The 21,893-nt window shown below is 38.2% G+C and overlaps 1 protein-coding gene across 1 annotated transcript in view; it reads left to right on the top strand.

The window, feature by feature from the left end:
• Nucleotides 1–21,893, top strand: part of ANKIB1 (ankyrin repeat and IBR domain containing 1) — a 129,726-nt gene that overhangs the window by 87,260 nt on the left and 20,573 nt on the right. The window contains exons 9-11 of the mRNA XM_019633570.1: nt 717–883; nt 6,978–7,066; nt 21,426–21,556. Of these exons, the coding sequence (XP_019489115.1) occupies nt 717–883; nt 6,978–7,066; nt 21,426–21,556 (387 nt within the window). The remainder of the gene's footprint in view (nt 1–716; nt 884–6,977; nt 7,067–21,425; nt 21,557–21,893) is intronic.

Raw genomic sequence — 21,893 nt, 5'->3', positions numbered from 1 at the left:
CTTCATAAGTTATGTAGATGTCAAATCACTATGTTGTACACCTGAAATTAATATAATAGTGTATGTCAACTATACTTAAAAAAAAAAAGTTGTTTCTTACTATCCAGTACTATTTTAAGTATTTCTTTTTTTTTTTTTTAAGATTTTTTGGGGGGAATTGGGGGATGGGAACAGCGCTGGGGAATTGGGGAAAGGGGAACAGACAAGTTGCTGTCCTTTTGTTCTTCAAATCTAGTTGTGGAGGACATTGCTTCACTGGCCCAAGTTGGCACCATCATTGCGCTCTTCCCGGGCGAGGCCGATCAGTCATCGCCTTCTGAACAGCCGCTCACGGCGGCTGCTGGCCTCTCACACTGGCTGCTGGCTACACGGTAGCCCATGGCAACCCACTGCAGCAGGGACTGCAGCCTATGCTGTTGCCAGCGACTCATGGCAGCCCAGCTCCAGGTTGAGCTGTTGTTCAGCATCTTAGCTGTAGAGGGCAGTGTCACTGGCCTTCATATGTGGGATCCGAACCGGGGCCCTCTGGCCTCCCAAGCCAGCTCTTAACCAATGTGCCACTCAGCTGGCCCAGTATTTCTTGAGACTGACTAACTCCTTATTATTTCACTTTTTCTTTTTTTGGCTTTCAAGTAAATTGACGTAGGAACACAATCTATATTAGAATTTGGAGTTAAAATATTTTTTGTTGTCTTTTGTTATTGCTGTTTAAACAGGCCTTTGTTGAAAATAATCCTGCCATTAAATGGTGTCCTACTCCAGGCTGTGAAAGAGCTGTCAGACTAACAAAGCAAGGGTCAAATACATCTGGGTCTGATACACTCAGCTTCCCCTTGCTCAGAGCTCCGGCTGTGGACTGTGGAAAAGGACACCTCTTCTGCTGGTCAGTATAAGACAAATTGGAATCACCCTAGTCACCTTTCTAGTAGGTTTTAAAGAGAGCTGGTTCCTTGAATCAGGCCTTTAAATTGTAGTATGTATGTTTGATAGCATTCTTATTAATTAAAAAAATGTGTAGTGAGTAGTAATAATTTATATTTACTGTGTGCTTGATGTGTGCCAGGCACTGTGCCAAATATTTTCGTATATTGAATTCTCCCAACAATGCTATGAGTTGAGCACTATTATACCCATTTTACAGATAAATAAACTCAGGAACAGAGAAATTGCCCAAGGTTATGCGGCTCGGAAATGGCAGAAATGGGATTACCGCCCAGTTTTACTTGATTCCAGAGCCCATGTACTTGAACTCTTAATAGTAAATTGCTGACCATAGATTAGAAAATGTTTCGTTTTACTTTGTTTTCTTAAAATAGAAGTCTCTAGAAGTGATTCTTAATCAGAGATGCCCAGAATTACGAAGACAGCTTTTCCAAATTTTCATCCCAGGCCCCACCCAGCAAGTGAGATTTTGATTTAATAGGTTTAGGAGTGGGCTTCCAAAAAAAAGTCTCAGGTGATTGATTATAATGCACAGTCTTAGTTAGGAATCACTTTGTGTGTCTTGTGTTTTGTTTAATTTCCAGTGCCTGGTAAGTACTCAGTAAATATCAGCTGATGTTAAATCAATAATGGATAGGCTATGTAACTGTATATGTGTGTCTGATACCAGCATTCTGCTTTATTAAGAGTAGATTCAATGATAATTAACTTTTGTTTTAGTTAATGATCAAAAAAAGAAATAGTATTCTACTTTTGGCTCATTTACAGATTTATCACATATACAAGGATCCACTTTAGATGAATGTAAAACTCTACTCTTTACTTACCTACTTATCAGAAACCAAAATCACATTGTAGCAGTGCTAGATAGTAAAAAAGCACATTTATGGAAATATCCCTGCACTAAAAGGTACCTTTCTTGCCTTCATCATCATTATCATTAGCTAAAAATATTTCTTGAAATTCCAATCTATATATAGCGCAGAACTCTAGGTCAGGTGTCATCAAACTACTGTCTGCACCAATTTTTGAAAATAAAGTTTTACTGGAACACAGCCACATTCTTAATTTTATATTCTGAGCTTCTGCCTACTCTTCTTCCTATAGTGTAAGAGCTTTGCCTATAATCAGAAATTCTAAAAATTAAAGAAAAAAATTTCTAAGTAGAATTTTGCTGCCTTTATCTAGTGTCGTGAGGAGAGGCAAAATCGGCTTCAGGCAAAAGGAAGTTTTGCAAGAGAGATCTTTATAAAATAAAGGCATGTGATTCTGGGTTTGCTTCTTTCTTTCCGCCAAAAGCTCAGAATTATTCTCTAGAGATGATTACAAAAACCACAAGAAATGGCAATAGTAATATCTGTCTTTTTAAGAACTGCCTGTGACAGAATCAGTTTAGAGTTACCCCCAAGAGATGTCTGTCTTGATATAACTGAATTCATTGTTAGGAGGGAAGGTAGAAATAAGCATTTCCCTTCCTACCATGGGATAGCCCTTTCTATTGTAACTTGTTCACCAGCCAGTTCTGAGCCCTTAGTAACTACCTACAAGGCTTTCTCTCCCTGGCCTGTATAATTTGCAATATATCTAATCTCGACAATATTAGCCCTAGACAGTGTTTAAAACCTGATGAACTCTCACTTGAGCCAATGACCTTCTCCCCTCTGTTTTCTTTTTATTAAGGAGAATATGCTACTATGTAACTTCTTTGCCCTCTGAACTGACACAGTCTTTTTCCTCTGAGACAGTTCTTTAAAGGTTTGTTGTCAACACTATTCCTTGGCTACCAAAATCTTAATCTGGGAGAATTCAGAATTAACCTGATAGAGTAGTCATTTCTCACCTGTATCACCTCCAAATGTCCCTGGTCCCTTTAATCACCAATATCTCCATTGAAAACTGAGAAACTTACTTGGAATTTATCTCTTCTAAATCCATAGACAGTCAAACGTATTTTAGAGTTACTAAAATTGGCAAAAATATCCTAAATAATAATAGGGAGGCTTAGTAGCTCATCCAGCTGTGGAGCATTTATTTATTGAAATTATGCAAAGCCTTTCAAATCGTGTCACCACCACCACGAAACCGATTTGAACCCCTAATCGGAAGGTTTGAATGATAGTGATGCACCTGGTGAGAAATCACAGTGTTAGGTTTCTAGTCCTTTTGAGTTTCCAGTGAATTAGAGTACAATGTGCAGACTTGTCGAGTATTTGGGAAAACTTTGAAAGTGAATGTCTTTGTATTAAAATTGTCATCATCTCATTCTGTTTTCCTTCAATACCCAGGATAAGGATTCTGATAACACGGACTCTCTTGTTAGCATCATGAGTCTTTATTGAATTAAAGCCATAGTTTCATGTTTCATCTCCTTCTCCGTAGACCTCACAGGCAAAGGGACTCTTTAAGAGCCTTCCGGGCAAAGTAAATGAGGTTGTCCTTGTTTGTGGACCTGATAATTGAATGTCATCTTCTCTTGCAAAATCAGAGTTTCAAACCCTTAGCTTAATAGCTCTGTTTCTGGAAAAAAAGATTTCTCCAAACTGGCAGTCTTCAGCTATTTAAGTATCATAGAGTCCTGCCAACTTGCAGAACATTTACCAAGTCTTTCTAGGCCAGGAATGAAAACATGATGGTAGAAATCAATCCTAAGACCCTGTTTAAATATCTACTCTATACAAAGTAGCATAATCATCTAAATTAAGAGGTTTTCCTAGCTATCCTATGAAACCTTTCCTGAGCCGCAATGGCATAAAGTGAAGAAGCAGTTACCGTTCATTTACATGGAAAAATGTTGATCGTTCCCAGACCCAAAAATAACCTACCCAATCATACCAAATCACACATAAAACCTAAAATAACACTGACATATACCCACCCTCAGCAGTGCCACTGTTGCTGCTCTGGGTGCACACTGCCTCTACAAATGGCTCGCCACAAAACAAATGCTAAGCACTATTTTCACTTTTTGCCTATTTTCATTTTTCTGCCAACATTTGTGCACATTGATAAATTTTCAAGGAAACAGCCATCGTTTGATCTCTTGATACTAGTTAATCATATTTGGACAGGTTTAAGAATTTTAGGTTAGACTACATTATTTTTTTTCCTTTATAATTTCTTACCGGGTACCTTTTTTCCTGAACGAACCCATTCTATTGGTGTCTCTAAATTTTAGCTGACTGTGCCAAAACTCCCCTTCCCATTCAAGTTTAGTGACATTTTGAGGTACAGTTTCAACAACAGGTACCAGGTCTGTCAGAATACTGTCACCAGTCATTGGTGTCTTGCTTAAAACTATCTTCAGGAATTTAGCTTTCCAGTTTTGTGCAGGACATTCCAGTATCTTAATAACTCTCAGAATAATTTCTCTCCCTATACATGGAATAATCGAGATTATCAGTCACCTGTTATTTCAGTTGCATTGTTATTACTATACTTTGAAGAATGGCTGCTCTGGCTGTTTGTAATTTATAGCGCTTGCTCTAGCTTCTCCTTTTTATACCCACTCTTTGCATTGCATTGGAAACTAATAGAAACTGTGCCAACCAGTTATAACACCCAGAAGTGATCCTGTTGCTGAGGCTAGTTCCTGAGGAAGCAGCTCCCCTGTTTCCTCCTGTGAGGTTCTCAAAACAGAAACCTGTTGCTGCCGATGCGACACAACCTGGGGAGTCAGGCACACTGATGAGCACTTACAGCCTTTTGAAGAAGTGGCATTTATTTTTTCAGACTTTATTTGAAAACATTGGGCTTTTTTCTCCGCATGATTGTTTTCTTCATTCTGTCAAAAAAATGTTCTAACAGTAGAGCCTGTCATACTGGTATTGATTCTAGGGGAAAAAAATATTGAATATGCTGATTAATTTCCAGGAAGAAAAAAATCTTAAACTTAATGGAAATAATTTATTGCATTGGCTTCATTTGCTTTGTTTTGGGTACTGCAGATATAGAAAACTATTTTACACTTTTTTTTTTTTAATGAGTCATGAGAGAGATTCTGTATTCCTACATTATTCTCAAGCACCATATGGAGACACTGTTCCTAGATCTGTGGCATATTTCTAACATTAGTGTGTGGTAGTATGTGTGCCAAATTAAAATTAACAGTTATCACAGATATCCCTTACATTTCTGGAAAGCAGAGTTGATTTTAATATGTACTGAAGTGAATCTAATATGTCTACTTCTGTTTTTAATCTACCTAATTTTTTTTGAATGACTATTAAGTTACCACTAAGTTACTAAGGAACTCTATAAAACTTGCATTTATGGAAAAGATTTCCCAAATGCCAAATTTGGTGATGTCAGGAATTTAAAAGAAACTAAATTACTCTTTGAAAGTAATTGGTGCTTTTGTTTTTTCTTTAAACCATTTTTAAGTGTATAATTCAGTGGTATTAAGTATATTCATAATATTATGTAATCATCACCCCTGGCTTTTCAGAACTTTTCATCATCCCAAACAGAAATTCTGTAGCATTAACCAGTAACTTCTCATCCTCCCTCCCCTTCAGCCACTGGTAACCACCAATCTACTTTCTCTCTCAATGAATTCCCTTATTCTAAATATGTAATATAAGTGGAATCATACAATATTTGTCCTTTAGCGTCTGGCTTATTTCACTTGTTGGCATTAATGTCTCAAGATTCATCCACATTGTGGCATGTATCAGATTTCATTCCTTTATATGGCTAACATTCCACTGTGTGTGTACAAACCACATTTTGTTTATTCATCTGTCAGTGGACACTTGGGTTGTTCCCATCTTTTGGCTATTGTGAATAATGCTGTTATGAACATTGGTGTAAAAATTTGAGTCCTTGCTTTCCATTCTTTTAGGGATATACCTAGGAGTGCAATTGCTGTATCATGTGATAATTCTATGTTTAACATTTTGAGGACCCACCAAACTGTTTCCCCAAACAGCTGCATTCCTACCAGCAATGCACAAGGGTTCCTATTTTTCTACATCCTCCTAAATACTTGTTATCTTTCATTTTATTAATAGTAGCCCTCCTAATGGGTGTGAAATAGAATTGATACAGTCTAAATATAGTAAAATGTTACTTCTTAGTTTATAAGACTCTACCTGAGTCAGTAGGTATGTCTTCCTAACAAACTTAAACTTGGCAAATAGGATCTTTGTTTAAAATGATAATGGTGATGACAACGATGATGATGACGATGACAACGATGATGACACCTGTAGATTGAATTTTTCTCGCCCCAAAATGATATTTTGTTATTAACTATAGTAATCACCTTTGTACTATAGAATACAGCATCATACTGAATTAAAATAAGTACTTTGTAAAGGCTTTAGGCCCTTTTTAGTGTTTGATTTTTATGTAGCTCTAGAAAGAATATATAATTAAGTTACAAATGATAAATTGATATATTTTTAATTATTTAAATAAAAATTTGCCAAATTACAATGAAACAATAAATTGGGATTTATCAAACTCAAAAGTAAATTAGATTGTCCTAGATGTTACTTGGGGGTTCAGACATAAAAGTCATGACAAAAACGTGATATAAAACAGTACTTCTCAAATTTCTAAAGGCAGAGGGTCATGTGGTAATTTTGATGAAATACAGATTCTATCAGTAGGTCCAGCCGGGCCTGCTCCTCTGCGTGTTTCACATGCTCCTGGGCAAAGGCAGTGCTCTCGCCAGGCAAGCACAGTTTGGGTTGCATGAGTTTAAAGTGTTAGGAGGAAAACCTAATTGATGAAAATATTTTATAGCTCTTTAAGGCCTGCAAAACTAACTTATCAATATTAAGTAATCTATTTAGAACTTTTAAAAATGTGTAAATGAATATACTGATTAAAAAACAAAAACAACTGACCTGGCGGTATCAAGCTTTGGAATCCCATTTTCAGTTCCTCGATTGCAATGCTTCATCTCTCCGTAGTCACTGTGCCTCAGTTTTCTCAGCTTTAAAGTTGGAAGAGTCCTTCCCACCTATTCTTTTACCTTCACATTGATGAAGAATGTCTTTAAATTGCCTTTTCCATGTTTTCCTCTCTAGGGAGTGCCTTGGTGAAGCACATGAGCCTTGTGACTGCCAAACATGGAAAAACTGGCTACAAAAAATCACTGAAATGAAACCAGAAGAACGTAAGAGGAATTTTCGATAGCTATGCTACGTATTTTCTAATAACATTCAAGAGCTAATGTAGTCATATTTCTTAGAGGCTTCATTTAAGTTTTCAAGTTTGTTCACGCCAGAGTTCCCATCTTTAACATCACCTCTTGAACCAGCATCCTTTTGGAGATCACAGGTTTTTTGCAAGAGGGAATTGTAGGCAGGCTCCGTGTTTCCAACTGACTTATTTTCCAGACCAAGGGTCACATGTAGGGCCTCCTTCTGCAGCCTTCCCTTTTTATCCGGGGTAGGGGGTAGGGTGGAGGGGGACGACAACTAACTTTACTTTTGTATGATCAGTAGTGAGAGGAAGCTCCTTATTTCCCTGGAAGTTCCCAGTGGAAGATAAGACAAGTTGATTTCNGCCCAGCTCCAGGTTGAGCTGTTGTTCAGCATCTTAGCTGTAGAGGGCAGTGTCACTGGCCTTCATATGTGGGATCCGAACCGGGGCCCTCTGGCCTCCCAAGCCAGCTCTTAACCAATGTGCCACTCAGCTGGCCCAGTATTTCTTGAGACTGACTAACTCCTTATTATTTCACTTTTTCTTTTTTTGGCTTTCAAGTAAATTGACGTAGGAACACAATCTATATTAGAATTTGGAGTTAAAATATTTTTTGTTGTCTTTTGTTATTGCTGTTTAAACAGGCCTTTGTTGAAAATAATCCTGCCATTAAATGGTGTCCTACTCCAGGCTGTGAAAGAGCTGTCAGACTAACAAAGCAAGGGTCAAATACATCTGGGTCTGATACACTCAGCTTCCCCTTGCTCAGAGCTCCGGCTGTGGACTGTGGAAAAGGACACCTCTTCTGCTGGTCAGTATAAGACAAATTGGAATCACCCTAGTCACCTTTCTAGTAGGTTTTAAAGAGAGCTGGTTCCTTGAATCAGGCCTTTAAATTGTAGTATGTATGTTTGATAGCATTCTTATTAATTAAAAAAATGTGTAGTGAGTAGTAATAATTTATATTTACTGTGTGCTTGATGTGTGCCAGGCACTGTGCCAAATATTTTCGTATATTGAATTCTCCCAACAATGCTATGAGTTGAGCACTATTATACCCATTTTACAGATAAATAAACTCAGGAACAGAGAAATTGCCCAAGGTTATGCGGCTCGGAAATGGCAGAAATGGGATTACCGCCCAGTTTTACTTGATTCCAGAGCCCATGTACTTGAACTCTTAATAGTAAATTGCTGACCATAGATTAGAAAATGTTTCGTTTTACTTTGTTTTCTTAAAATAGAAGTCTCTAGAAGTGATTCTTAATCAGAGATGCCCAGAATTACGAAGACAGCTTTTCCAAATTTTCATCCCAGGCCCCACCCAGCAAGTGAGATTTTGATTTAATAGGTTTAGGAGTGGGCTTCCAAAAAAAAGTCTCAGGTGATTGATTATAATGCACAGTCTTAGTTAGGAATCACTTTGTGTGTCTTGTGTTTTGTTTAATTTCCAGTGCCTGGTAAGTACTCAGTAAATATCAGCTGATGTTAAATCAATAATGGATAGGCTATGTAACTGTATATGTGTGTCTGATACCAGCATTCTGCTTTATTAAGAGTAGATTCAATGATAATTAACTTTTGTTTTAGTTAATGATCAAAAAAAGAAATAGTATTCTACTTTTGGCTCATTTACAGATTTATCACATATACAAGGATCCACTTTAGATGAATGTAAAACTCTACTCTTTACTTACCTACTTATCAGAAACCAAAATCACATTGTAGCAGTGCTAGATAGTAAAAAAGCACATTTATGGAAATATCCCTGCACTAAAAGGTACCTTTCTTGCCTTCATCATCATTATCATTAGCTAAAAATATTTCTTGAAATTCCAATCTATATATAGCGCAGAACTCTAGGTCAGGTGTCATCAAACTACTGTCTGCACCAATTTTTGAAAATAAAGTTTTACTGGAACACAGCCACATTCTTAATTTTATATTCTGAGCTTCTGCCTACTCTTCTTCCTATAGTGTAAGAGCTTTGCCTATAATCAGAAATTCTAAAAATTAAAGAAAAAAATTTCTAAGTAGAATTTTGCTGCCTTTATCTAGTGTCGTGAGGAGAGGCAAAATCGGCTTCAGGCAAAAGGAAGTTTTGCAAGAGAGATCTTTATAAAATAAAGGCATGTGATTCTGGGTTTGCTTCTTTCTTTCCGCCAAAAGCTCAGAATTATTCTCTAGAGATGATTACAAAAACCACAAGAAATGGCAATAGTAATATCTGTCTTTTTAAGAACTGCCTGTGACAGAATCAGTTTAGAGTTACCCCCAAGAGATGTCTGTCTTGATATAACTGAATTCATTGTTAGGAGGGAAGGTAGAAATAAGCATTTCCCTTCCTACCATGGGATAGCCCTTTCTATTGTAACTTGTTCACCAGCCAGTTCTGAGCCCTTAGTAACTACCTACAAGGCTTTCTCTCCCTGGCCTGTATAATTTGCAATATATCTAATCTCGACAATATTAGCCCTAGACAGTGTTTAAAACCTGATGAACTCTCACTTGAGCCAATGACCTTCTCCCCTCTGTTTTCTTTTTATTAAGGAGAATATGCTACTATGTAACTTCTTTGCCCTCTGAACTGACACAGTCTTTTTCCTCTGAGACAGTTCTTTAAAGGTTTGTTGTCAACACTATTCCTTGGCTACCAAAATCTTAATCTGGGAGAATTCAGAATTAACCTGATAGAGTAGTCATTTCTCACCTGTATCACCTCCAAATGTCCCTGGTCCCTTTAATCACCAATATCTCCATTGAAAACTGAGAAACTTACTTGGAATTTATCTCTTCTAAATCCATAGACAGTCAAACGTATTTTAGAGTTACTAAAATTGGCAAAAATATCCTAAATAATAATAGGGAGGCTTAGTAGCTCATCCAGCTGTGGAGCATTTATTTATTGAAATTATGCAAAGCCTTTCAAATCGTGTCACCACCACCACGAAACCGATTTGAACCCCTAATCGGAAGGTTTGAATGATAGTGATGCACCTGGTGAGAAATCACAGTGTTAGGTTTCTAGTCCTTTTGAGTTTCCAGTGAATTAGAGTACAATGTGCAGACTTGTCGAGTATTTGGGAAAACTTTGAAAGTGAATGTCTTTGTATTAAAATTGTCATCATCTCATTCTGTTTTCCTTCAATACCCAGGATAAGGATTCTGATAACACGGACTCTCTTGTTAGCATCATGAGTCTTTATTGAATTAAAGCCATAGTTTCATGTTTCATCTCCTTCTCCGTAGACCTCACAGGCAAAGGGACTCTTTAAGAGCCTTCCGGGCAAAGTAAATGAGGTTGTCCTTGTTTGTGGACCTGATAATTGAATGTCATCTTCTCTTGCAAAATCAGAGTTTCAAACCCTTAGCTTAATAGCTCTGTTTCTGGAAAAAAAGATTTCTCCAAACTGGCAGTCTTCAGCTATTTAAGTATCATAGAGTCCTGCCAACTTGCAGAACATTTACCAAGTCTTTCTAGGCCAGGAATGAAAACATGATGGTAGAAATCAATCCTAAGACCCTGTTTAAATATCTACTCTATACAAAGTAGCATAATCATCTAAATTAAGAGGTTTTCCTAGCTATCCTATGAAACCTTTCCTGAGCCGCAATGGCATAAAGTGAAGAAGCAGTTACCGTTCATTTACATGGAAAAATGTTGATCGTTCCCAGACCCAAAAATAACCTACCCAATCATACCAAATCACACATAAAACCTAAAATAACACTGACATATACCCACCCTCAGCAGTGCCACTGTTGCTGCTCTGGGTGCACACTGCCTCTACAAATGGCTCGCCACAAAACAAATGCTAAGCACTATTTTCACTTTTTGCCTATTTTCATTTTTCTGCCAACATTTGTGCACATTGATAAATTTTCAAGGAAACAGCCATCGTTTGATCTCTTGATACTAGTTAATCATATTTGGACAGGTTTAAGAATTTTAGGTTAGACTACATTATTTTTTTTCCTTTATAATTTCTTACCGGGTACCTTTTTTCCTGAACGAACCCATTCTATTGGTGTCTCTAAATTTTAGCTGACTGTGCCAAAACTCCCCTTCCCATTCAAGTTTAGTGACATTTTGAGGTACAGTTTCAACAACAGGTACCAGGTCTGTCAGAATACTGTCACCAGTCATTGGTGTCTTGCTTAAAACTATCTTCAGGAATTTAGCTTTCCAGTTTTGTGCAGGACATTCCAGTATCTTAATAACTCTCAGAATAATTTCTCTCCCTATACATGGAATAATCGAGATTATCAGTCACCTGTTATTTCAGTTGCATTGTTATTACTATACTTTGAAGAATGGCTGCTCTGGCTGTTTGTAATTTATAGCGCTTGCTCTAGCTTCTCCTTTTTATACCCACTCTTTGCATTGCATTGGAAACTAATAGAAACTGTGCCAACCAGTTATAACACCCAGAAGTGATCCTGTTGCTGAGGCTAGTTCCTGAGGAAGCAGCTCCCCTGTTTCCTCCTGTGAGGTTCTCAAAACAGAAACCTGTTGCTGCCGATGCGACACAACCTGGGGAGTCAGGCACACTGATGAGCACTTACAGCCTTTTGAAGAAGTGGCATTTATTTTTTCAGACTTTATTTGAAAACATTGGGCTTTTTTCTCCGCATGATTGTTTTCTTCATTCTGTCAAAAAAATGTTCTAACAGTAGAGCCTGTCATACTGGTATTGATTCTAGGGGAAAAAAATATTGAATATGCTGATTAATTTCCAGGAAGAAAAAAATCTTAAACTTAATGGAAATAATTTATTGCATTGGCTTCATTTGCTTTGTTTTGGGTACTGCAGATATAGAAAACTATTTTACACTTTTTTTTTTTTAATGAGTCATGAGAGAGATTCTGTATTCCTACATTATTCTCAAGCACCATATGGAGACACTGTTCCTAGATCTGTGGCATATTTCTAACATTAGTGTGTGGTAGTATGTGTGCCAAATTAAAATTAACAGTTATCACAGATATCCCTTACATTTCTGGAAAGCAGAGTTGATTTTAATATGTACTGAAGTGAATCTAATATGTCTACTTCTGTTTTTAATCTACCTAATTTTTTTTGAATGACTATTAAGTTACCACTAAGTTACTAAGGAACTCTATAAAACTTGCATTTATGGAAAAGATTTCCCAAATGCCAAATTTGGTGATGTCAGGAATTTAAAAGAAACTAAATTACTCTTTGAAAGTAATTGGTGCTTTTGTTTTTTCTTTAAACCATTTTTAAGTGTATAATTCAGTGGTATTAAGTATATTCATAATATTATGTAATCATCACCCCTGGCTTTTCAGAACTTTTCATCATCCCAAACAGAAATTCTGTAGCATTAACCAGTAACTTCTCATCCTCCCTCCCCTTCAGCCACTGGTAACCACCAATCTACTTTCTCTCTCAATGAATTCCCTTATTCTAAATATGTAATATAAGTGGAATCATACAATATTTGTCCTTTAGCGTCTGGCTTATTTCACTTGTTGGCATTAATGTCTCAAGATTCATCCACATTGTGGCATGTATCAGATTTCATTCCTTTATATGGCTAACATTCCACTGTGTGTGTACAAACCACATTTTGTTTATTCATCTGTCAGTGGACACTTGGGTTGTTCCCATCTTTTGGCTATTGTGAATAATGCTGTTATGAACATTGGTGTAAAAATTTGAGTCCTTGCTTTCCATTCTTTTAGGGATATACCTAGGAGTGCAATTGCTGTATCATGTGATAATTCTATGTTTAACATTTTGAGGACCCACCAAACTGTTTCCCCAAACAGCTGCATTCCTACCAGCAATGCACAAGGGTTCCTATTTTTCTACATCCTCCTAAATACTTGTTATCTTTCATTTTATTAATAGTAGCCCTCCTAATGGGTGTGAAATAGAATTGATACAGTCTAAATATAGTAAAATGTTACTTCTTAGTTTATAAGACTCTACCTGAGTCAGTAGGTATGTCTTCCTAACAAACTTAAACTTGGCAAATAGGATCTTTGTTTAAAATGATAATGGTGATGACAACGATGATGATGACGATGACAACGATGATGACACCTGTAGATTGAATTTTTCTCGCCCCAAAATGATATTTTGTTATTAACTATAGTAATCACCTTTGTACTATAGAATACAGCATCATACTGAATTAAAATAAGTACTTTGTAAAGGCTTTAGGCCCTTTTTAGTGTTTGATTTTTATGTAGCTCTAGAAAGAATATATAATTAAGTTACAAATGATAAATTGATATATTTTTAATTATTTAAATAAAAATTTGCCAAATTACAATGAAACAATAAATTGGGATTTATCAAACTCAAAAGTAAATTAGATTGTCCTAGATGTTACTTGGGGGTTCAGACATAAAAGTCATGACAAAAACGTGATATAAAACAGTACTTCTCAAATTTCTAAAGGCAGAGGGTCATGTGGTAATTTTGATGAAATACAGATTCTATCAGTAGGTCCAGCCGGGCCTGCTCCTCTGCGTGTTTCACATGCTCCTGGGCAAAGGCAGTGCTCTCGCCAGGCAAGCACAGTTTGGGTTGCATGAGTTTAAAGTGTTAGGAGGAAAACCTAATTGATGAAAATATTTTATAGCTCTTTAAGGCCTGCAAAACTAACTTATCAATATTAAGTAATCTATTTAGAACTTTTAAAAATGTGTAAATGAATATACTGATTAAAAAACAAAAACAACTGACCTGGCGGTATCAAGCTTTGGAATCCCATTTTCAGTTCCTCGATTGCAATGCTTCATCTCTCCGTAGTCACTGTGCCTCAGTTTTCTCAGCTTTAAAGTTGGAAGAGTCCTTCCCACCTATTCTTTTACCTTCACATTGATGAAGAATGTCTTTAAATTGCCTTTTCCATGTTTTCCTCTCTAGGGAGTGCCTTGGTGAAGCACATGAGCCTTGTGACTGCCAAACATGGAAAAACTGGCTACAAAAAATCACTGAAATGAAACCAGAAGAACGTAAGAGGAATTTTCGATAGCTATGCTACGTATTTTCTAATAACATTCAAGAGCTAATGTAGTCATATTTCTTAGAGGCTTCATTTAAGTTTTCAAGTTTGTTCACGCCAGAGTTCCCATCTTTAACATCACCTCTTGAACCAGCATCCTTTTGGAGATCACAGGTTTTTTGCAAGAGGGAATTGTAGGCAGGCTCCGTGTTTCCAACTGACTTATTTTCCAGACCAAGGGTCACATGTAGGGCCTCCTTCTGCAGCCTTCCCTTTTTATCCGGGCCTGGGGGTGGGGTGGGGACTGACGACAACTAACTTTACTTTTGTATGATCAGTAGTGAGAGGAAGCTCCTTATTTCCCTGGAAGTTCCCAGTGGAAGATAAGACAAGTTGATTTCTTGCTAATATGTGATTCTGTAGATTTACTTATATTAAATGTCATATCTATAACTATTTTTACTGAGACTTCTAGAAATGCGTTACCTCTGTTCGTCCTCACAGAAATCTTAGGAGATTTATATTGGTAATCCTGTTTTACAGATGAGGAAACTAACACTTAGACTGGACTGAGTGACACAGGGCAGGCGCCTGGTACACAGAATGGGTTTAAATTAGCCTTCCTAATAGGAATTTCTGTATTTAACAAGTAAATATCTCTGCTTTCTAAAAATTTCTCATCTCCTGAAATGTTTTATGACACCTGTTTTCTTTCAAATTAGTATAAATGAAAATTAATTTCATTTCTTCCTTCACTTTTTAGATAACAGAGTTAGAGTGAGGTATTGAAATCAGACTTAAGAATTCACTCAGTGAGTCTGTACTTATTATGAGCGAAGTACATAATAAAGATGCCAGCCTTCAAAGCATGCAAAGGCTAGAAGGGAAGCAGTCAGATAATTACAGTATCATATGACAACCAATACAGTTGAGTAAAGATGAGAGTACAAAAACAAGAACAACTGAACCAGGTTGGGAAGGGGGGTGTCAAAGAATCTTCGTGAAGGCAGTGCGACATTAATTGGGTTTTAACATATCTGCAGCGGCAGAGATGTGGTAGGTATTCCTGTGAGCAGCTGAAGTGGCGCTGGGAGAGACTGGCTGGCAACCGGGAGACCTTACAGGCTTATGCTGGGTCAGGCAGTACACTGTTGCCTGAGAGCGGGTCCTCAGCATTTCAGATTCACAAGATTCACTTTGTGCTCTGACTCAAGACTATTCAGATCCACGGAGAAGAGACTGCTATGCAAACCAGAAGGCCAGTTTATTAACTGATAATGAGGGAGGTCCCTTTCACATGATGAGAAGGCTCATGCCCCTCATCCAGGAGCAAAGGGAAGTAAATAATCTTAGGATGTTTATAGTGAGGTCTGATGAAATATTTTGTCCAATGCATTCATCATTCAATCAACAGATTTTTTTTTTTTGAGTACTTGCTGTGTGCTAGGCACTTCCCAAATCAAAAATACTTGTAGAGATTGTCCTTGTTCCCCAGGTCCATCATGACTCTCTCTTGAAAGCCAGATATCGTTGGCCATTGCTCTCTGGACACCCACCCGTTTTCCCTCTTCTGACATGTATGGGTCTGTACATGTGTGAGTTCCATGAATAGATGACTACCATTGCTTACAACACCTTTAAACATGACAAGACGATTGGATTTTGCTTTCTTTTCCTGCTTCTGACACCTAGAGACATCTGTATTTCCATTAGAGATGGTTTGCTATTGTCCACATACCTACATTTCTGTGGAGCTTAAAGTTAAGGTTCATGGGAGAAAATTGCAAGAAATGAGGCTGGAAAGGTAGATGTTGCCAGATTGTGAGGGTTCTTGCCAGATTGTCTGAATTTATCCTAATAAGCCATAGAATGCATTTTTGAAAGTAGGGAAGTGGCATTATCAGAGATATTTTTATCTAGATAGACAACTAGAAAGGGTAGACTGAAAGAGAGAGAGACCGGAAATAGGAAGGTGAATTTTTAGTTTGGGTCAAAGGGTGGATCTTGATATCATTAGTCAACTTACGAATGTCAGGTAAAAGAGTAGCTTTCAGGGAAAATGAGTTTTGTTGTGGACATTTTGAACTTGAGGTACTTGCAGGACATATGTGTGGAGATGTTAGAAGTTGTCTGCACCTCAGAAGGGATGCTGAGAAAACTTAGGAATAACATACTGCTTTTAAATGGTATCTTCATTATTTAGTTAACATTTTTGAGTGCTATTTTTGAATGTTAGAATACAGAAATAAGATGCCCTCTATGTTCTTGAAATGTACATTGTAGAGATGGAGACAGCTACATACAAAAGTAAGAAAAAAGATTATTATCAATGCTGTGAGAGAAGAGTGTTCCTGTGGTACATTGTGAGAGAGGGGAGGGACACAGGAGGAGGAGATTGGTTACCCTAGGAGAGCATTAGAAAAAGATTTATTTAGGAAAGAATCGATGCATAAGCCACATCTTAAAAGCTGATAGATGTTCTTCACAGAGACCTGAATAGGAAGGGCGTTCCAGGCATAGGGTGAAGTAGGGCTGTGAAACAGCATGTCATATTCAAGAATGGCAAACAGTTCAGTACCATCAGTACAAGGAAGATGCGGTGAGCGATGAGACTGCACGGGCAGAATTCCAAATAAGGTGGCAGGGACAGGGGTTACATGCAGTGCTTGGAGATCTGACTTTATCCTGAGACACTGAAAAGGAGGCTTGAGTAGGAGTGATAACTGAAGATGCTTGCTTAGAAAGGTCATTCATGTGGACGTGTGGATGATGAACTAGGGCCTATTGAAATACTAGGTAAGAACGCAGTCTCTGAGACAACTTCAGAGTGTCCAGGTGAGTGGATATGAGGGTTTGAACAAGACAGAGGCAGTGCAGACGGGAGAGGAGAGGCGTAGACCAGATTTAAGATGTCATATTAAGTTGAAAGTCTAGTGTACTTACTAGTTGCCTAACAGAGTTAATGCACCACAAATAGTTAGTGCAGTATATTATTTAATTATAGAAAGTGGCCAGAAGTGTCCGATTTGAGATGTAAAGCAAGTATTTTGAAATGGGTGATTATTTTTAGTTATCCCTTACCATTGTAAAATTAGATCAGTCATTCCATCACCACTAAGTTTTTACTAAGAAGGGAGAGGGAGAATGACCTGGCCAGAAAGTACAGATTATTGGTGGCACTGTGACAGGATATCCTTGCACATGATAGTGAAGAGGGAAAAGAAATAGAACTAGAAAGCGGTCTACATGGTATATATACATGGTTACTTCTGGTGGCCAGAGAAAGGGAGAGTTCAGATTAAACACTGAAGATCACCCTCAAAAAGCTCCAAATTGGGCTTTAATTCAGAAACATGGAGGTATTTGAGAAAATTGGACAGGAAGCAAGAGACTGAGGACACCTGAGAAGTGGTCTACCAGACAAAGAGTCAAAACCAAGACAGCAGAGAAAGTTCCCAGTTGCTGAAAAAACCTAGGAGTTTTCTCACGGTCCTCCACACCAGAAGGTGTTGACCAGTAGACTACAATTAATGGCCGCTCAAGTTTATGAAATTTGAGGTGAGGCTTAGAGCAAACAGTAGTAGGCCAACTATAGTACTTAGGTAAAACATCATCATCAAATATACAAAAATAATATTCCAAAAAAGAAAAGTATGATTTAACGCTTTATTGCGTTTACGTATCACTTTGGCTTGTGGTCCCATATCTTTGACATAAATATTTTCAACCAGACCATAGATACATGAGAAAGATTTCCCCCTTATCCCCAGTTTTCCAAAGTCTTTGAATTATGAGACTCAAAAGGATCAACAAAATCTAATGAATGAAAAACAAGCATTAGAAAATATGCTAAGATTAGTTCAAAGAATTAATTCCATATAAAGATTCAAATACTGTTTTTAAGCACTGAAGCTGCCTTTATTATATCTAATCAAAGCAAGAAGCAGAATGATTATATTTTCTGTGCATGGTGGTTAATTTATAAATTGTCAAATTGATTTTTTTTCATAATACACATTCAATAAGTGGTTATTGAATGGAATTTAAATAGTAGTCTTTTAAAGAATTCAGTGTTTAAAAGCAACTTTATTTTCATTTGAATACATGTTGACTCTAATAGGTCTTAGACACTAATACTTGATTAAACTAAGTTAATATTTCTTACAAAGAGACCCTAAGCACACTAGATTATAAAGAAATGAAGATGAAGATCTAATAGACATGTAACTGAAGTGAATGGAAAAGTATGGAAGTCAGGAGGTGTGAAGAAGACTCACCAGGTGGATTGAAGGTAGATGAGGGATCGCAGGTTTGAAGAACAGTGTGTATAAAGGGCAGAGATATATGAAGTAATCATGTTCAGAGAATGGGAGTGAAGGCATTCTTGCCAGCACAAGTGTTTGTTGGAATAAGTCATTTCTTGAACATGATTTACTTCTTGCAGTCCTCTAGAATGCGATCACAAACCAGCATTCTCTCCAAGGGTGGGAGGAAAAAAACTTGTGTTTCAAGCCACACAGCTGCTTTGTTTTAATGGCTTTGTGCTTTATTTATTGCAACAATGGACAATAAAGGTCATAAGAATATGTGAAAGCCTCTGAGCTAAAAATATTGTTGATGCTGAAGGGAGGAGAAAGGCCACTACTTTTTTTTTTCCCCAGTGGAAAGAACTTGGGTTTAATGAAATAAAGGGTAAGAGGACCCAAAAGCCAAACAGACCCCTCAGCCCACCCTCCAGCCCTCACCCAGCCTCCCCAGCCCGTCTCAGGGGTTACACTCTTGACACTGGCGTTTCACACCTGTTTAGCCACCCCTGGGGCAGGGAAGTTGGGGTGGGAGGCAACCAGCTCAGGAGGTGGATTCCAAAATATCTCCTCTGTCTTATCTATACCAGGTGCAGGGCATAGACGCACAGAGGGACTGCATCTTCCTTCCCTTTCTGCAGCCGTCCCCAAGGCCAGGCCCATACGCACTGAACAAGGGCCTGCCCCCTAGCGGTGAGACTCTAGCTCTGTGAGTCTGAGAAGTGATGTCCTGGTGTGTCATGGGCAGAGGGTCCTTCTCGGTTCTGTTGGGCCTGGTCCTCAGCTGGGCACACAGGCTGCAGCGAATTCTCTCTCAAGGAGCTCTTGAAGGTGCTGAGTTTGTAGAGCTCCAGGCAGAAATGCAGACCATGGAGGACAGAGCTAGGGCCTCTCCCCACCAGGGGTACATGTGCTTCTTATAGGTCAGCGAGGAAGGTAGCCGTAGACCCAGGCCACACAGAGGGACTCAAAGATGGCCACGAATAGGAGGCACGTGCCACTGGCTGCGTAGTAGTCAAAGAGCTGAAACCTTACATACCGTCCTGACTCGGCCACCTCAGAGATGGTCACCCCCTGCTCTTGGGACGTGAAGCCCAGGATGGAGAAGATGGCAGACCCGGCCACAAAGCTGGTGCTGCTGTTGAAGCAGAGGGCAATCGAAAGGCCACTACTTTTAAACAAAAATGAGACATTTGTACGTAGTGCTTACATTTTGTAGAAATACCCTTTGTAAGCAGTGTTACCTCCCAGCTTGACCTTATTGGATGTGAGTAAAGTAAGTTCCTTTTGAAACTCCTGTTCTCCACCAATTATCTCAAAATTTTCTCCACTGACACCCTAATCAAACCTCTTGTACCAGGCGCGTTTAGAACTAGAGTGGAGTTGGATCAGTTCTTTGCTGCTCTTGTTTCCCTTTGCTATGTGAGATTTAAGACCAGTGCTTTATAGTCCAGCAGTAGCTGCTGTACTGTTGTTGACACAAACAAGAAGGTAGGCCTCGGGGTTCCTTATGGCAAGGCAGCCCCACTCTCCACTGCTAGGCCCCATCAGAGGGCCGCTCCTAGTCTCAGCTCTTCCAGTTCATACTCAGAGCCACTTCCCAGGGGTCGGTCAGCCCAAACCTTTGCCCCCTTTCCCTCTCCAGGGACTTATATCTGGGGGTTGGTAACTTTTCCTTTTAAACTTCAAAACTGAGTCTGATTTCTCCCCTGTTTTCAACAATAGGACTAATCCCTTACCCCACCCTTCTGAGATGTCTACGTGTTCTCAGGGCCTAGATTGGATGGGCCACTTTCAATGATTCCAAAGTGATTTTCAGAGATTCCTTTCGGTAAAGAAAACAGGGATTCCCTGAGCATGTAGAGCTTGAAAACAAGACAAACTTGATTGCTGACTCTTGCAGAAAAAAATAAAATTTTAATTGTGCATCTAGAACTCTCTCCAGCCCCTAACTCCACTGCGGGGGGCGGAGTTTATAGAATGTAAAATTCAGAATCTTTTAAAACCATGGCATTCCTTAAGATTGCAGATCTCAAATACAGCAGAATTAATTGAGTCTAAAATGAAAAGTCAGGTCGGTGTGGAAATACAGGGTAGGAGAAGTTTGCCAGGTAGACAGTGACCACGTCACGAAGGGCTTTGTGTCCTTTGCCAAAGCAATTTGGCTTTATTTTGTAGTCAGCAGTAGTCAGTGGGGAGCAACTAAAAGATTTCCAAACAGCTTCGTATTTTAAAGAGATCACTGTTCAAGCTGTATTGTGGGGCTTGGGAATGGGGAGGAGCTGGGGAAATAAGTTGGTTTTCTATGTTTTAATTGTCTAGGCAAGAGGTGTAGAAGACCCTAGCTAAAGCAATAAGAATTGGAAATAGAGAGGAAACAGGTATGAAAAAGAGGTAGAACCAACAGGACGTGGTGGGTGAAGGGTGTCTAAGATCACAGTCTGCCTGGATTGACTCTGGGAAGATGATCATATTTACCAGGGCAGGGGATAGAGAGGAGCAGGTCTGGGGGGCAGTGATAAATCTAGTTTTAGACACACCACATTGGATTCATTTTTAGCTTATCTGAAATAATCATGGGTAAAAAAGATGTTGATACTTCAATATAATGTTCATGTGTTTTACTATGATGAAGACTTTCTGCTAATTATGTTTTGCAACTGGCCTGTTTCAGAAGTTATTGTCTAAAGTAACCTTTCTATAATTTTCTTTGATGTAATAGTTATTTTAAGCAGAGAATAACATAATGTGCTTTTTTTAACTTTGGGTTTGTTTTTTTTCTCTAGTTTATTCAGACACAGCTTTAGGGAGAACTTTCCTTTAAATCAGATTTCATAAATAGAGCTTTTGATACACAGTTCCTTATCCTATAATTGTGCTATTCAGAATGAAACAGTTGAAAAAACTTTGCCATAGAGCCCAGTGGAAAAATAAATATATGATTAAAATTGAGGACAACCTGCAAAGAAAATTTGGGATTTTTTTCCCCCGCAGTTGTACACTAAATCATTTATTTTTGTGTTTGTGCTTAATATCCCAAAGTTGTGGGAGTTAGTGAAGCTTATGAGGATGCTGCCAATTGTCTCTGGTTGTTAACTAACTCCAAGCCTTGTGCTAACTGTAAGTCTCCGATACAGAAGAATGAGGGATGCAATCACATGCAGTGTGCTAAGGTAAGAAGTTAAAGAGGATTCTGAATGCTTTGCATTTGGAATCTGAATTTCATTGTTAATCCAAAGAAGAAATGTTGTGAGCATAAAAATCTTTTTTCAGTTTCAGATGGATGGAGACTGCATTCATATTCTTTATTGAATAACATAAATGTTAATTTATATTATGAAATTTTACACTCATAGTGAATGCTAAAAATAAGAGTAAGGAGTCAGTGGTGTTTGGCCAGAAGATCAGAAATGCCTGAATCCTTCCCTGCCAGTCACTTCCCCCAGTGAGGATCCTGAGAGAGTTTTGCATATATATAAATAATGATATTAAATGATAGAGTGCTGCTAT

This window comes from Hipposideros armiger, unplaced genomic scaffold, assembly GCF_001890085.2.
Source record: "Hipposideros armiger isolate ML-2016 unplaced genomic scaffold, ASM189008v1 scaffold_1343, whole genome shotgun sequence".
NCBI classification, from domain to species: Eukaryota; Metazoa; Chordata; class Mammalia; order Chiroptera; family Hipposideridae; genus Hipposideros; species Hipposideros armiger.
Note: the sequence above shows the minus strand (reverse complement) of the source record. Positions and strands in the feature narration are given on the sequence as shown.